This window comes from Heterocephalus glaber, unplaced genomic scaffold (assembly GCF_053883595.1).
Source record: "Heterocephalus glaber isolate CG9 unplaced genomic scaffold, H.glaber_assembly_v1.0 deba00001532, whole genome shotgun sequence".
NCBI classification, from domain to species: Eukaryota; Metazoa; Chordata; class Mammalia; order Rodentia; family Bathyergidae; genus Heterocephalus; species Heterocephalus glaber.
The window spans coordinates 29,270,218-29,286,708 of record NW_028258330.1 but is presented as its reverse complement, the minus strand read 5'-3'; the positions used below and the strand labels follow the sequence as shown (position 1 = coordinate 29,286,708).

Here is a 16,491-nt window from a genome sequence, read left to right as displayed (position 1 = left end):
ATTCAGCTAAACCTGGGATGGTTTAAGACAAATGATTTAATATAGTTAAGGAAAGCTCATCAGTGATTGACATTTTTAAACAATTTCTGGTAGTGTAACTTTAAAACCCATAATAAAAATGACTAAAATTTTATCAACAATATTGTTTTTTAAAAATTACATAAAAATGTCTATAAAGTCAATTATCTTGATATCTTTCTTTTACTTTCACTGTGAATTCTTTATTAATACCTGCTTCCCCACAAGGAATAGTGGCAGGAAAAGCATACTACATATTTAAGTTCACTTGAAAGGACCAGGTGGATTTAGCTCAGCGGTTCCAGCGCCTGCCTCCCAAGCGCAAGGTCCCAAGTTAGATTGCCGGTACCAAAAAAACAAAACAAAACAAAACATTCTCACACTTGAAAATGGAAAAATAAGAGGACTGGGACTATAGCTCAGTGGTAAAGCACTCGACTAGAAAATGGAGAAATATGTGTGAAATTACAGATAGAAGCAACTTCTATAGACAAGCTGTGCTCTAGCTTTGCAGGTTAGCAATCACTGCCCTTATTGCTTTGATACTATATGACCAAAGTATATAGCTATCTATATACTATAGCTTACTAGCTATCTCCAGGCTACCAACCTTTCAATAATAATTTCAACAGTTCAATAAACTAGGCAAGGCCCCCTCTTTCTAAAGAACTTCCTCTATTCCTTAATTTGCAACCAAATATACACATGATACAGTTTGTAAGTAGTGCTCAAAAGAGTAAGTGTTCTACTGAAATCTAACAAATAAATTCAAAGTGTGTAATAGTGTATTTACACTGAGATATTCTCTTTTAAAGGTATTTTCCCAACATACATTTTTGTTTCTATTTAAAGTTTTAACACTGAATGAACCCACCTTTTCATCAAGCATATCAGGGTGCTCTGTCAGCCAGACACAGAGACACTGAAAAGCTGCCACTATCATGGAGTGCAGATCCCGGGAGTGAAGAGGAGCTGGCCTACTGCACTGGTACACAATGTAGCTGCACACGGAACTAATGGCTCGCTTCCGGTCTCCTAAGTCAACCATCACCTTCACCTAAGCATGTTCATTTGGGTAATAGAAACAATTAGTCAGGAATCACTGTACCAATTTCAAAGCATGTGCACTGAGGTTACACCACAAAAGGCTTTGCTTTTTAATATTTATATATAGGAACACAATACTTAAGATGTACTATTATACTCTACAAAAATAAAAAGTGCCAATTTTCAAATCTTAAAACAGTATTTCATTTTAGCATGGTTTTTCCTTTTTTTTTTTTTTTTTGGTACCGGGGATCGAACTTGGGTCCTTGTGCTTGCGCAGCAGGTGGCGAAACCAATGAGCCAAATCCCCGGCCCTATTAGCATGGTTTTTCATGCCCTAAAATCCAGGACTTGTAGGGTGGGGATTTAGCTCAGTGTTTCCACTGCCTGACTCACAAGCGCAAGGTCCCGAGTTCGATCCCCGGTACCAAAAAATAAAATAAAATAAAATCCAGGACATGAAAATAGGTGTTGGGTGCATCTATTCATCTTTACCAAAGACTGAAAGACTTATTGGCAAGGGAAGATGTGCACATTTTTAAGCCTCCTTAACCCAACCTCACCATGATGGTCTGTGCTCTGCACAAAGCACTGTGTAGCTGCTCAGAGGCATACTACAATAAACTGCACATATGAAGATAATGAACATATATACATCACCTCAGAAATCTCTTCATGTACCTTTGTAATATTCCTCCTATTCCTCTTTGCCCCCTCTAAGCAACTACTGATCTGCTACCACTATAGACTAGTTTGCATTTTCTAAAGTTTATATAAATAAAATCATACAGTATGGACTGTGCAGGGGGGCTCTGGCTCCTTTTTCTACTTGACATATTATTTTCATAGTTGTCTACATGGTGGTGGGGGGGTTGCTGGGGATTGAACTTGGGACCTTGCACTTGCGAGGCAGGCAGCAGAACCACTGAGCTAAATCCCCAGCCCAGTTATCTACATTTTTGTGTATTGCTTATGTGTTCCTTTTTATGGGTTGAGCAATATTCTATTGCATGGAAAAACCATGATTTGTTTATCCAGAACCTGTTAATGGATATTTTATATTTTATACTATTTTATATATTAGTCTCATATGATCCTTACAACAAGATTATCTTGTTTCATGCAAGATAATTTTGCCCATTTTATTAATTAAAAACCAGATACTAGTGAGGATTTGGGGATTGGAACCATAGTACAGTACATTTCTGGTGGGAATGTAAAGTGATTCGGCAGTTCCTCAAAAAGTTAAAAATAGGGCCAGGGATTTAGCTCAGTGGTTCTGCTGCCTGCCTCACAAGCACAAGGTCCCGAGTTAGATCCCTGGGACAAAAAAAAAAAAAAAAAAAGTTAAAAATACATATATACTACAATTTCACTACTCAATATATACCTCAAAGAATCCAAAACTGGTATTGAAATAAATACATGTACATACACGTTCACAGCAACACTTACTAACAGAAGTCTAAAGATGGAAATAGCTCAACTGTGCACCAACTGATGAATGGACAAAGTGTGGAATATATTTTCAACATATATTATTCAACCATAAAAGGTAATGAAACACTGACAAATTCTACAAAAGGAATAAAATTCAAAATATAAATTACATTAAATGGAAAAAGTCAGGTACAAAGGGTCATATATTGACCTATTTATGTAAAATGTCCAGAGTGGGTAGACAGATGTATATAAAATGCAGGCTGTCTGGAACTGAGGTGGGAAGGAGTGCGTGAAGAAGCACTGCTTAATGGGTACAGAGTTTTCTTTTTCAGGTGCTGAAAATGTTTTGGAACAAGAGGTGGTGGTTGTACAACGTGAATCTACTAACTGCTACTAAATTTTCCATTTTCAAATGATTAATTTTGAGCCAGGTATGGTAGTGCACACCTGTGATCCTAGTACTCACAAGGCTGAGGCAGGAGGACTGCAGTTCTGAGGCCAGTCTGGGTAACTTAGCAAGTTCAAGGCCACCCTGGACAACATGGTGAAACCCTGACTCAAAAAAAAACTAACTACATAAATAATAAAAATAAAATAAAATGGTTAATTTTACATTATATGAGTTTCACCTTGAAGGGAGGGAGAGAAGGAAGAAATTCAAGAGAAGTGTGAATGGTACCCAGTTCTAAGGTTCCACAAAAATGAAACAGTAACTGTGAAAGAAATTTGAAAAGTCAATTTGCACTTACCTCTCTCTGATAATGGAAGGCAGTAGTCACATGTAATTCCAACTAGAATACTTGAGAATAATCATTCTATATAAAACCAAAATGTATCCTATTATATGCAAATAAATAGCAAATTTTGTTCCTTGTAATTTTACAGAAAAAAATTCACACTCTTTGAACCTACTATTATTTACTTTTTTTAATTTTTAAAACTTTTTGGGTTTTTTGAGACAGTCTCATATGTAGCCCAGCCTGGCCTTGAACTCACAACATACTCTACAGGCTGGCCTCAAATTCATCCTCCTGCCTCAGCCTCCCAATTGCTGAGATTACAGGAGTAGGCCACACTCAGCCAAGTCAATTTTTTTTTTCTGAATCTATTTTTTAAAAGTATAATTCATTTGATAAAATTTCACTTGGAGACTCAATTTTATAGTCTGATAAAAACTGAGTATGGTCAACACTGTAATTCTTACACCAAGGGATCAAGAGATACAGAACAAAGAGCCATGGTGCACAGCTGTTGGGTTAAAATAAAGGACTGCTCTCCTCACCTTTGCCAGGCCAGAGAGAAGCTCTAGAGCTGCCAGTGATATGCTCATGTCTTGCCGCCACTGGGAGTTGAGTCTTTGGGTGACGAGATGAATACTGCGAATCAGGAGCCCAGCAGCTGAATCTGTATTAAGAGCTAGGATATAACCCCAATGCCACATCCCACAGGGAGGGAAAACAACTAAGCATTAGTAACGAGAAGCACAGCATTCCACCAGGCACAGACCAAAGCAGCCACAGTGAATACGATGGGCACCCACACAGTGCTATGCTCCCCACCCACTGGCCTGAGCCCAAGCCAGGCCTGACTGACAGAGCACAAGGCACCCACAAAGGGCCAGGGCTGCTTCTAGCTCCAGCCCACATATTTTCACACAGACAATCACAGGACTTGGCAGTTTCAGTATCATTCTTGTAATGTTGTACCTCTTACAATTTCTAAATTAACAACTCACAGAGAGTTACATTTTCAAAAAGCACAATGAAAAAAAAGCTATCAAGTGTTTCCACAGAATTTTATAAACCAAAAAAACCCAACTTTTACAGCCTCCTCAGATGCTGGGAATTACCCTATAGCACCTGTTGAAATTACTTGTAGAGTTTAAACCATCAAAAATCACATGCAATGCCTTTTCAAACCCCGTTTTAACATGTAACTCTCCAAAACTACTTCAATACTTCTAAAAACATTAAATAACCAGGCCAGTTTTTATTTGGCCTCCAACTTTATTTGAGTCATTATTACTTAGCTAATAGTACATTAGAAGCGATTAGGACAAATTAAATCAAATTTATAAAGGAAGCTTTAGGGACATTATACCTGTCGATCCTATCAGAAAGAGGGCAGTGACAACAGAAAAAGGAATGATCATTAAAGAGAGACATTCATGCGACACTAACACAAATCTGGATTTCTTAGTAAAAATATTTTACGACATTACAAGCAGAGCTCACTAACACCAGTTCAAAATGCTGAAACAAACAATAATCACTTCAAACATTTATTAGAACACATGCATAATGCAAACATCTTTAGTTTAAAAGTGTAGAAAAAATGAAAAATTTTCTACCTACAGTATACCTAAATCTACATACACAATGAATAAGGCAACAATTTAAGTAACCACTGTATATAGTATTTGTATATATTAAATATCCACATAATTACTTTTTCTAGCTGACATGCTCAACATACTTACTGCAAATGTAAACCATAAAAATATGCCTCATGAACACATGAACATGGCTCATGAAGTCTCCAGATGACTAAAAACCTCACATCTAAGGAACTATACATCATTGTAATCTAGTACGATAAATGCTCACAGATTCAATACATTGTTAGCATTTGTGCATAAAAACACAAAGGTACCCATAATTGACTGCATCCATAAAATAGTTGCCCAAGGTAAAGGATATTACTGAATAGAATGCTTTGCTGACAAATATTTTATTTGGCAACACAGAAAATAAAAATTTTTCCTCACTCTTGCTTAAAATTTGTGACTTAAGGATCTAATGAAACATAGCAGGGTAGGTACATAAATTTTAACATGGAGACAGATGTTCCTCTCAGCTCTGGTCTACTGTGTACTCCATCACTCCCTTTTCCTGCACTGTAATCACTGACTCATGGGACACCGCTCCCATTAGACTGTGCGCTTGCTCTGAGCATGGCCCACATCTTATCTGATCCATATCACCAGCACCTGGTAAAGAATCCAGAAATTTCTCCTGACCACTCATTACAATCATCTATAAAATCTAATAAACTACCCAAAATATAACTACTAAAAACTATATAGATAAAACTTGAGTTATTTGGGGTTTTTTTTGTTTTTCAGACTGTCTCTATTATACTAAAGTACATAAAATTTGGGGTTTTAGTTTTGTTTTAAATTTTTTTTTTTTTTTTTTTTTGGTACTGGGGATCGAACTCTGATCCCTCCACTTGCAAGGCAGGCGGCAGAACCACTGAGCCAAATCCCCAGCCCCTGTTTTAAATTTTTGAACATTAAAATTCTATTTTTTAGATTTGTTTTTGTAAAACTAATAATAAAAGTAATTCTGTAAAACTTTGATTTTTTTTTTTTAACATAACTTACCATAATCCCTTAGGAGAGCTTGAGCAGGTCTCTCACTATCAGGAGTTGTGGGCTCTGTACTTCCACCACTTGCTGAACTAATACCACTATTAGTGCGACTATGACTCTTCAGGTTATTTTCTCCACCACCCTAGTCAAATGAAAATGAATCAAGTATTTGGGGGCTATGTCATAGTTTACAAATATAAAGACAGACTAAACATTAAAAACTTTATTGATAAAATGGAATGGCCTAACTAAATGGCATATAAAGATACACAGATAACAACAACAAAAAAACTAAAATAAAAAAAAGGGCTGGGGATTTAGCTCAGTGGCACCACATCTACCTTACAAGTGCAAGGTCCTGAGTACGATCCCTGGTACCGCAAAAAAAAAAAAAGAAAGAAAAAGAAAAACTACAAAGATACACAGATAATAAACTCACAATGGATTAAAATTGCTGTGGCAGTTCGATCCCCAGTACCAAAAAAAAAAAAATTGCTGTGGTATTTCCACACCAACGTGATCTGCTGGAGGGTATGAGGGGTTTGACAACTATAGGTGTCCACACTAGGGTCTTCTTTGCCAGTGTTACAAAGGCCCAGCGCAGGACCTTTTTACATTTTTTACTAGACTTCACTAATATGACTCTGGGTCCTTAAAGAAAACACCCTAGGTGCCTCCCAAGCAAAACCCTAGAAAAGGAATACAATCTTCAAACATTCCAGCAACTTTCAAATGTTGTTATATCATAAAACACAACAAAATACTATGGTTAGTATAAATTCCTATATGAATGGAACTAATAAATTATTAATGATTTCCCTCACTTCTGCCATATAAATATAATTCATTATATCTACATCAGTAAATTATTGTTAGCTGTCTACTAGACATGAATGTAATTTCCTCAGCAATAATTTGATTACCCATTCTATATCCACTCAACATGCTTTATTAATTAATTCCACCACTCTCCAGCCTCTACTCTATGTATAAACTCACATTTCTTTTTTTTTGGTACCGGGGATCGAACTCTCGGGACCTTGAGCTGGTGAGGCAGGCGCCAGAACCATTGAGCTAAATCCCCTGGCCCTAAACTCACATATCTTAAAGACAGAAGCAAAGGGCACTGGATGTCTCTGGGAAGCTTTTTCGATTAAGAAGCATTAGTGTTTTGGGGGACCTGCAAACTTCAGTCTAAGGGGCTAGAAAGAGACCATTGATTTTGAGTCATCCCTAGGTCTTCTAGAGATGGCAGGAATTATGGAATAAAAGGTTTTTCTAGATTATTCAAGCCAGTTCACCAGCACAGCAAGAGATGGAGACACTGTCCAGAAATAAAGACTGGCCTTAGCCAGAGTTTCTGTCATGCAGAACCTCTCAGGGACTTGATGTATAGATGATAAGGCACTGATAGGTTAAAAAAAAAATCTCAGAATATGTATTTTTAAATAGAGTCCTTGTGAATCAATGAGCTGGATTTAAAACAATATGTCTTTAAAAATCACAAGGATAGACAGGAAGGTAACTTAGATAAATCATAAAATGATATTCTCTGACAGATTACGTGTCATAAACTTCTTACCATCTCCATTTGGCAACCAATGGCTTCTAAAAGTGCAGAATCTTGAACAATATTTAACATTGCCCCTACAACAGCAAAAAGGAAAAAAAAATCCATATAAAACATGTAAGAACACTAAAATGGCTCATATGATTAAGAATAGAAGTAAGAATATGATTTGGGCTGAGTATTTCTGAAATTCCCCCAAATTACTAATAAATCAACTGACTGGTCAGAACAGATACTCTAGAATTCCTCCAATTCTGATCTATCTCTCAAAGTTTTAAAGTCGTATGTTTCTAAAATAAATTTGAAAGCAAACTGTACTTTTATAAAATATACTCATTGTCTGATATATTTTCATTGGTGTGAAGGACCAGATGCAAGCATCTCAATTTCAAGGATAATTCAGCAAGGTTCTAATCTTTTAGAAATAAAACAAAGTAAGAAAATAAAAACCACATCTGTACGTTTCCTACCATATAGGGACGAGACAATGTTTGTAGGGTCTCTGTAGATCAGGGTAATGGATGTGGATTTTATTATATATGTAATGAGCAATCAATGGCATTACTGAGCTTATTCTTTAAATACTGATTCTGGGGGCCAGAGATTTAGCTCAGTGGTTCCACCACCTGCCTCGCAAGTGCAAGGACCAAAGTTCGATCCCCGGAACCAAAAAAAAACCAAAATAAATACTGATTCTGGCTTAAGTGGGGAGGATAAAAGCTAAAGGAGCAAGAAAGGAAGCAGAGAGACCAAGAAGGAGGCTGTGATAGCACTGTAATTAAAAGATGAGCAGCTTAGAAGGTTCTAGGAGAGAGATGGTAAGGTTAATCCAGATTTATTTTGGAAGTAGTGTCAACAGAACTTAGAGGTAGACTTAAATGTGGGGTATTAAAAAAGAGAAGAATTAGATAGATGAGTTGTAGGTTCTTGTTTGAACAATTTGGTATGTATGAGGAAGCCATTTACCAAGATGAGGAACTAGACTGTTGGGCAACTGATTTAGGACAAAGTCATGGGAGATAGGCAAGAGAGGTTGGAGTTGCCCTTTAGACATACTGTGCAAGTAGAGAAATCAAGCAGGCAGTTAGCTAGTAACAAATGCTGAATTGAGAGGATTTATCTAGGCTGAAGAATACAGATATCTATCATATTTAAAGCCATGAGACTGACGAGACTACCTAGGATAAGAGGGCCAAGAACAGAGCTTGAAAGTTTCTAACACATAGCTACTTGGCAGGACAAAAGGAAGGAGCAAAGGAGACAGAGGAATAACCAGGGAGATAAAATTAAAATCAGGTTAGTATGGCATGATAGAGGCCTCAAGAAAAATGCTATACGGAGATGGGGTCAATCAAGCCAAGTGCTGTGAGGCCAGGTGAGATGATGACAGCAACTTCATCAGTTCTGGCAAGAGGAAGATCACTGGAAACTTTGATGTGAGTTCACTCAGAAGAATGGTAGGGACAAAAATGGTACCCTGAAAAAGAGAATGAGAAACAAGGAAAGTGAGTAGAAAATTCAAAGGGTTCTGAGTTTTAGGATAGCAGAGAATGGGGACAACAGTGAGAGAAGGTAAGGCATCCAGAAAAATATATTTTAAAAGGTAATAACAGGATATATTTTGACGCCAGTATGAATAATCTAGTAAAGGGGGAGAAACTGATCAGATAGGAAAGCTGAGTAGGAACCTTGAGAAGGCAATGAGAATAGGCCAAGTGGAGCCTATTACAAGTGGAGCCTCTAACAAGCTGGATTACCTGTCTGCATCTTCTACTGTCTGTGCCTCTGAGCTCTTCATTCGGCCTACACTGGCATCCTCAGTATCCTCCAACACACACCTGCTTCAGGTACTTTGCCCCTGCTTTTCCCTCTGTCTGGTACACATCTTCATTGCTCCCTCCCTTACTTTCTCAGTGTGATCTGCCATGACACTCTATTTAAAATTGAACAGCCCCTACCCTTTGCCCCACAACACACCCATCCACCCCCATCTCCTTTCCTTGTTTCATTTTCTCCCCCACAGAATACACTCTTAAGTACTCTTTTTCCTTTGACGTCACCGGAATGATTTTTGTCTGTTTTGTTCCTTTCTGTACCTCAGAGTCATGGGTGGTACCTTGCACATGACATAACACAATTCAAACTCCTGCTGAATAGAAGGAGGAACTCCCAGGTTGGGGAGGGGGATGTGCAGTTACTTGCTGCACTTTTTTCTATGAACTATGTAGCAAGAGTATCAACTAAGCAGAAGATAGATATAGGCTGGAGATATAAAGTGTGAGAAATAGAAAAGTAATTCCCTGAGGATGTTTAGTGAAACTACCAGTCAGAGCTAAGTGTGACCTGAGCTCTACAGTCACAAATCTGAAAGAGTAGACAGCCCTGCTGTATGATTGTTTTCCTCTAGTACTGCTCACTCAGGTGTGAATGTGGAATAAACGGGCAGATGAAATAAGCAGATTTGCAGTTTAAAAGTGTTAAGGAACATGGAATCTAAGGTAGGTAGGGATGAAAGAGAAGTGAGAGACATTGAAATGAGAAATGGTTAGTGGACTAGAGTTACAGCAGGAGTTGGTACACCTTTTCTATAAAAGGCCAGAAAGTACTTTAGACTTTGTATCATCTGATCTCCATCCCAACTAGTCAACACTCCTGTTGGGACACAAAAGCAACCACAGATAATAGACCAACCAGCATGAATGTGTTCCAATAAAACTACTACAAAAATAGCAGATTAGATTTGGCCATGAGCTATAGTTTGCTCATACATGGGTTAAAACATTGGTGAAGTAAGAGTAAAGTTAATGAAATGAAAGGATAGATGTAAAAAGAAAGGGAATACTTCAAGTCAAGATAATAGAGATTTCAGTTTTTTGGGACATAAAATCTAGAACAGGATCAAGTGAAGGTCATAGTAGGAGTGGGGAATGAGGGAAGATCAAGGGCCCATTGTACTATGTATTTAGCCAGAGAGGGTTGTAGTATTAGATTGGTCTAGGATGACACTAAGTACTACACAGCCCACTCAGAGTGTTCCTGAGAGCCCCAACATACTGTGGGCTTCTACAACCCTGTCACAGCTCCATGAGCCACAATAGCCATTACTATACTGAACTAAACATTTTACACATTTATTTTTGGTACCGGGGATTGAACTCAGGACCTTGTGCTTGAGAGGGAGGTGCAGCGCCACTGAGCTTAATCCCCGGCCCTACACATTTTTTTTTTTTGGTACCGGAGATCGAACTCGGGTCCTTGCCCTTGCACAGCAGGTGGCAAAACCACTGAGCTAAATCCCAGGCCCTCTACACATTTCTTTATTACTGACAACTGCCTATATGATAATCACAGTATTTCTACTCACTGACTTATTTTTCTTGTATCAGGTAAAATTTATGGGCAATTACAAAACACATAATTGACTGAATTCTCTTACTTCCAATACTTGTTTCATTTTTTTCTTTGTTTTGTTTTGTTTCTTGAGATAGGGTCTCGCTATGCAGTTTTGGTTGGTCTCCAACTCACTATGTAGCCCAGGCTGGCCTCCAACTCATGGTAATCCTCCTGCCTCAGCCTCCAGAGTGCTGGGATTACAGGTGTGCACCATCACATCTCATCATTTTTTTCCTTTTATAAGATTCTAAAACCTTGCCCCCAAAATAACATAAAAAGGGTATGTTATAATCTCTGTCCCAGAAACTCCTTTCCAAAATGAAAGGACTTACTTTTCCCATTTTCTCCACTTTCTCACTGTCTAACATACCTGACTTATGAGCACTCACTCCAAATGCTACTGCCATTATCAATGCTTTGGCCACATTATTTCTCCCCTGAAAACCCCATTTCTGCCTATGTAAGTCCTGGCCTTCAAGATCCAATTTAGCCTCTTCTTCCCTCTACAAAGTTTTCCCTACCCTTTTGGTTTCTTCTCACTCAATCCTGAAGACAATTAACATGGCATGCAATCAGCACCACCTTCCGCTGTTATGGGCAGAAGTCTCTCTGCAATGAAACCTGCTTATGGTAAGAATCATGCCACTCATGTCTCTAGTGTATCCTAAGTACCCTGCATCTAGAATCATATCTTTGGCTTTGAAAAGTCAAAGGTACAATAAAGGATGGGTACAGCAATCAAATGGTAAAGTGATGAAGAACTGAAATCTGAAAGGGGCCATACTGATATAAATACATTTAAAATAGAGAATCAGTATGATGAGGAGACAAGATGAAATAATAAAAAGAGAACCACAAAAAGTTACTCCACAATTTCTTCCTGGCAGGGTGCTGACCTGGGTTCCAGAATTACACCCCACCCCAAATTTTTTCACATGTAAAATTAAAGGGTAGGAGGAAGAGAAAGAGAAGAAAAGACAGAAGAGTGAGTAGCCAGGCACAGTGAGCATGCCTATAATCCCAGCACTCAGGAGGCTGAGGCAGGAGGATTGCAGTGAGTTCGAGGCCAGTCTAGGCTACAAAGTGAGTTCAAGGTCCTACCTGGACTATATAAGACCCTATCTCAAAAAAAAAAAAAAAAGAAAAAGAAAAAAAGAAGTAACAAGTGAGTGAAGTAAAAAAAAAAAAAGAGAGAGTAAGTGAAGTAAGGAGAAAAGGAGGAAGAGAAGAACAGGAGGAAGAAAAAGGAGAAGAGAAAGGAAGAGAGACATAGGGAAAAAGAAAAACATAAGCACAAATAGTGACCAAGAATATGGAAATGCTTTCCTTCCCTCATCTCAGCCCTTTACATTTTTTTAACATTAAAAAGCAAATAAATGCTGCCTCTGCTCCTGAATAAGTAGAGCTGTGTTAGATTCCTGTTGCTGACCTCTGCCTCCTCAGCATGCCAAGGGCCAATAGTATCTGAGTTTTCATTTACAAAAGACTGTGACCACAAACCTAATATCATTTGGGTGTTGTTGGGGTCCGTTTCCGTTTGCAAGGCACCTATTAGTATATTCACAAGTCTCAACTTCAGGGATAGAAAAGTTATTGGTTTATCATAAGAAGAGCTGTCATCATTACTAAACTTTCCTTCCAGGACCACCTAAGGAAAAAAACACATACTTCACATCAGCTGTTGTGATGCACAATGCCCATAGGGAAACAGTGGACAAAGAGCAGATCAATCTAATAAGCAAGGCTTTCAGTCTAATAATACCCACTGATGAGACTGTCACTAGTTCACTCAACATGTTTTCAGATGTCACTATCCTACAATCATTTGAAATGGCAGGCCAAGGCATGCTGGTAGTATATCAGAAGAAATACTTTATCAGAGCAACTTCATTAATTCACCTGAAATGAGGGTTTTTTAAATTAAAAATCTACTGTTTGACTTAAATTAGCACACAAGAACAGAATATAAAATATAAAAACACTTTAATAAAATATTACCTCAGATTTGACTGTGCCAAAATGATGAGGGAGGGGCAACAAAGAAAGTAGGATATTAATGGAGGATCTTCTTAATTCTGTTGGATTTACATAGCTTTTGAATTTTGAGAGTTCTCTGCCAAAAAATAAAAAGCTATTAGTATTCTTGGACTAAAGTACATTTTTAACTACTGCTAAATATATGTCAATTTTTCACAATCCAAGCATTGTGCATGTATGTGTTTGTGTATGTCAACATCTGTATTAAACTGTTACTGAACTATATCAAAATTTGGTGGATTTGTGTCACGATTTAAAAATCCCAGGCCTAACCCAGGTGTGGTGGTGCATGCCTGTAATCCTAACGCTTGGGCAGCTGAGGCAGGAGGATCCCGAGTTTGAGGCCAGCCTGGGGTACATAATGATTTCAAAGGCCAGCCTTGACTATATAGTGAGACCCTGTCAAAAAACAAAAGCAAGGCCTGGACTGGGAATGTAGCTCAGTGGTAAAACACTTGCCTAGCATGTGTAAAGCTCTTGCTTCAATCTCCAGCACCACAGGAAAAAAAAAAGGTAAGGCCTACTTTCCAAAGGTAGGACTTCACAGCTGGGTTTGTTCTGACCTCTCTAGACAAAGCTAGAAAAGCCCATGCACACATCAGTACTGAAGACATCCAGGGTTACAGTGGTTTTGGATATTCTATATACTCAATTAAATATGGTCTAAGTCCTGCTGGGCCATGAAGACAACTGGAGAAAATACAATTATTAGGAAACAGGAAGAAGCACCAAAATAGACCAGGCCAAGCTACACAATTGATACAATAGTAGAGAATGACAGCTTACCTGTCAGGCAAAATGGTTTCAAGAGCTGAAATAAAGTAAGGAACCACAACATCAATCCCTTTCAAGTCACAGCAGAACAAAGGAGGGGAGTTTAGAATAACGCTGGCCAAGACAGGATGGCACACATAATCATTTATCTGCAAACCTTGAATTAAAAGCATGTAAAATCTAGGAAAGCAAAAAAAAAAATTTAAATAAACTGCTAATCGAAAATTTTCATAATTATTAATATTTTCTACATAGTCATCTGAAAGTCTTTTTCCCCTCTTCACCACCCTTATCCTTTAAAAGATATTACTGGAATTCAAGTAATTCAGAATCATAAACAGTAAGGACTTAATCATTTTTCCTAATTAAGAAAAAGAAAAGATTCATGTCTATTACACTTTCTTAAAATTCACACCTTGTAATTCAAAGTTATAGGTGCCTGCACATGAGGCAACAACAACAAAATAAAACAAATGACTGAAGTACTTATCAGTAAACTGGTACAATTTCTGAAACAAATTCCATGGCAGTAAAATTTTGTAGTACTTTGTATTCAATAGGATCAAAACCAAATCCATCATTTGCCCTCTCACAAATCCGTTCTTTTAGTTTGTCATATTACCACGCATCTAGTATTATGGGCCAAACAGACAGCTCATGGCCATAGCCTTCTCTCTTATTGCTGCTGGTATCACTTGGGATATTTCTACAAGCCACGGTCTCCTCCTGAGAAATGGGTCCCCACCATAAGGGTGAGCTCTGGCACTTTTATATGAGTCATGCTCACAGTGATAGCTGACTAGACCAGAGATAGACACCTAATTCATCAGATACTCTTCCCCAAGAATCTGAAATGAGGATGCAGAGACGCTAACTGACCACCATGGCTACCTAGACCAAAGTTATAGAAACTGGGAACTTAGAAGCACACTATAATAAGAAAATAATCTGCAGAGAGGAGAATGAAGCAGTTGCAGAAGACCACGAAAATACAGAAACAGAAAGGAGGAAAAGTTGTTTGGTTGTTGAACACTTTCCAATCCTTAGATCCTATTCTTTGTATGGCCTTGCTACACTTCCTGATCTTAGACTTTGTTAAATATCACTAGCTTCTCATAATTTGCTCCCTTTTCCATTAATGTGATTGTGAGGGTTTCTGTTACTTAAAGCAAAGAGCACATGGTTAAGATATCATTAAGTAGTTTCCTGAATATGATTTTTCATGCCCATATACTTCTAGCAGCTTTTTTTTTTTTTTTTGGTACTGGGGATCAAACTTGGGACCTTGCACTTGCGAGGCAGGCGCTGGAACCACTGAGCTAAATCCCCGGCTAATGACCATATACTTCTGCATTTCTTTCCCTGAGTCAATTTAATCTTCTTTTCTGAGAACCCAGCAGGTACAGTGGTATCTATATGATGCTGATATTAACCTCACTTCAGTAGCTTTGTGAATGATCAGCTGAGAAGAGCAAGGCAGAATTAAAAAGAAAAATAGGAAGCCAATATAAGTTTGTTTAGGAGAAAAGTGACAAAGTCTGAAGTCTAATTCTGTCCTACTAGGGACAGACTGAAGAGAAATCAGGAAGAGGGTTAAGTAGCAGAAAGGCAGGAATTGGTTGAACAACTGAATATACAGGAGAAAAGTCTAAAATGACTCCTAGTTTCTGGCTGAGCAGCTGAATAGATGGCAGAGCCATTTACAAAGATGCTTCATCCAGAGATCTGGATTAAATGATCCTACCCAACTTTCTAACACAATCTAAATACTACCCATTCTTTATAAACTCAACACAATCATCTAATCTACCATAACTCTTTTCCAAACACTCTAGAGTAAGTGTGTACTGCTTTTTCCTCTGAATGCCCAGAGACCTTTACCTGTGCCTCTCTTGTCAATTTTTGATTCTTACTGTTACTTCTTTACGTGGGTTTGGTCATTTTAGAAAATAAACTCCTTGGGGGAGGGATTTAGAATTGTCCATAGTACCTAACATTATGCTAAAAATGTATTACCAATGACTACGATTCTTCTAAATCTCTCCATAATTAGTAAAATTCAAATAAAATAGAATAAATAAAACTTCTTAGGTAAAAAGAGACTTAAAGGTCTTTACCAAACTTGATGAGCCAAATAAAACAGAAGTCAAACAAATTTTAAGCATCTACAGACATTTGTAGGTATCTCAGCCCAGCATTTACTTATCAATTCAGCCTACCAAACCACACTACAATAGTGTTTCACTATGAAGACTACATAAATGGAAAATAAACAAACAAAAAATTCTAAGACCTGGATAAATAAGCTGGCAGTATCTCTTCTCCAGTCTTCTTGCTACAAAAAATCCTACACAGTGTCCCACAAGCCTCAGCTCTTCCTGCTTCATAGTTATCAGGAAATTCACTTGCATCAAACATAGGGTTGGAAACCATGGTGTCTGTGGACATTTGTGACCCTTTCCGTCGAAACTCCATGCTAGCTTGTGTCGTAATGGCTGGGGAGAAAAAAGGAGGGTTTTATTATATTTATCAATATGCCACATAGGCTCATGGGACCCTGGACACAAAGATCAAATATTGGTATCATTAAATAGCTACTTGAATAGAATCCAATAGTGCTTTTCTTTAGCAACTATGTCTTAATTTTTTTTTTAAAAAAAGGGCTCTCTGAAATCTTCTTTGAAAATGGGTAACAATTAATTTACAGTGGAATTATCAGTTTCACAGGTTCTACAAAAAGTATTTTCAACTGAATTTTTGATCAGATGAGTACATCTGTATATATCTGTATATGTTGATACATCTGTATATGTACATACAGATATATAATGCAGAA

General features: G+C 37.8%; 1 protein-coding gene across 7 annotated transcripts in view; it reads right to left on the bottom strand.

Moving 5' to 3' along the window:
• Positions 1-16,491, bottom strand: part of Ralgapb (Ral GTPase activating protein non-catalytic subunit beta) — a 100,369-nt gene that overhangs the window by 42,066 nt on the left and 41,812 nt on the right. For 5 of the 7 annotated variants that reach the window (XR_015442033.1, XM_004867777.4, XM_004867780.4 and 2 more), the window contains 8 exons: positions 15,949-16,150; positions 13,668-13,835; positions 12,843-12,957; positions 12,345-12,492; positions 7,464-7,528; positions 5,894-6,023; positions 3,791-3,924; positions 893-1,075 (listed from right to left, as the gene is read on the bottom strand). Coding sequence is in view for 6 of the 7 variants with exons in the window: in XM_004867777.4 (XP_004867834.1) it covers positions 893-1,075; positions 3,791-3,924; positions 5,894-6,023; positions 7,464-7,528; positions 12,345-12,492; positions 12,843-12,957; positions 13,668-13,835; positions 15,949-16,150 (1,145 nt within the window). In the remaining variant the exon portion in view is untranslated. The remainder of the gene's footprint in view (positions 1-892; positions 1,076-3,790; positions 3,925-5,893; positions 6,024-7,463; positions 7,529-12,344; positions 12,493-12,842; positions 12,958-13,667; positions 13,836-15,948; positions 16,151-16,491) is intronic. The other 2 variants (XM_004867779.4, XM_004867781.4) reach the window with 1 other exon arrangement.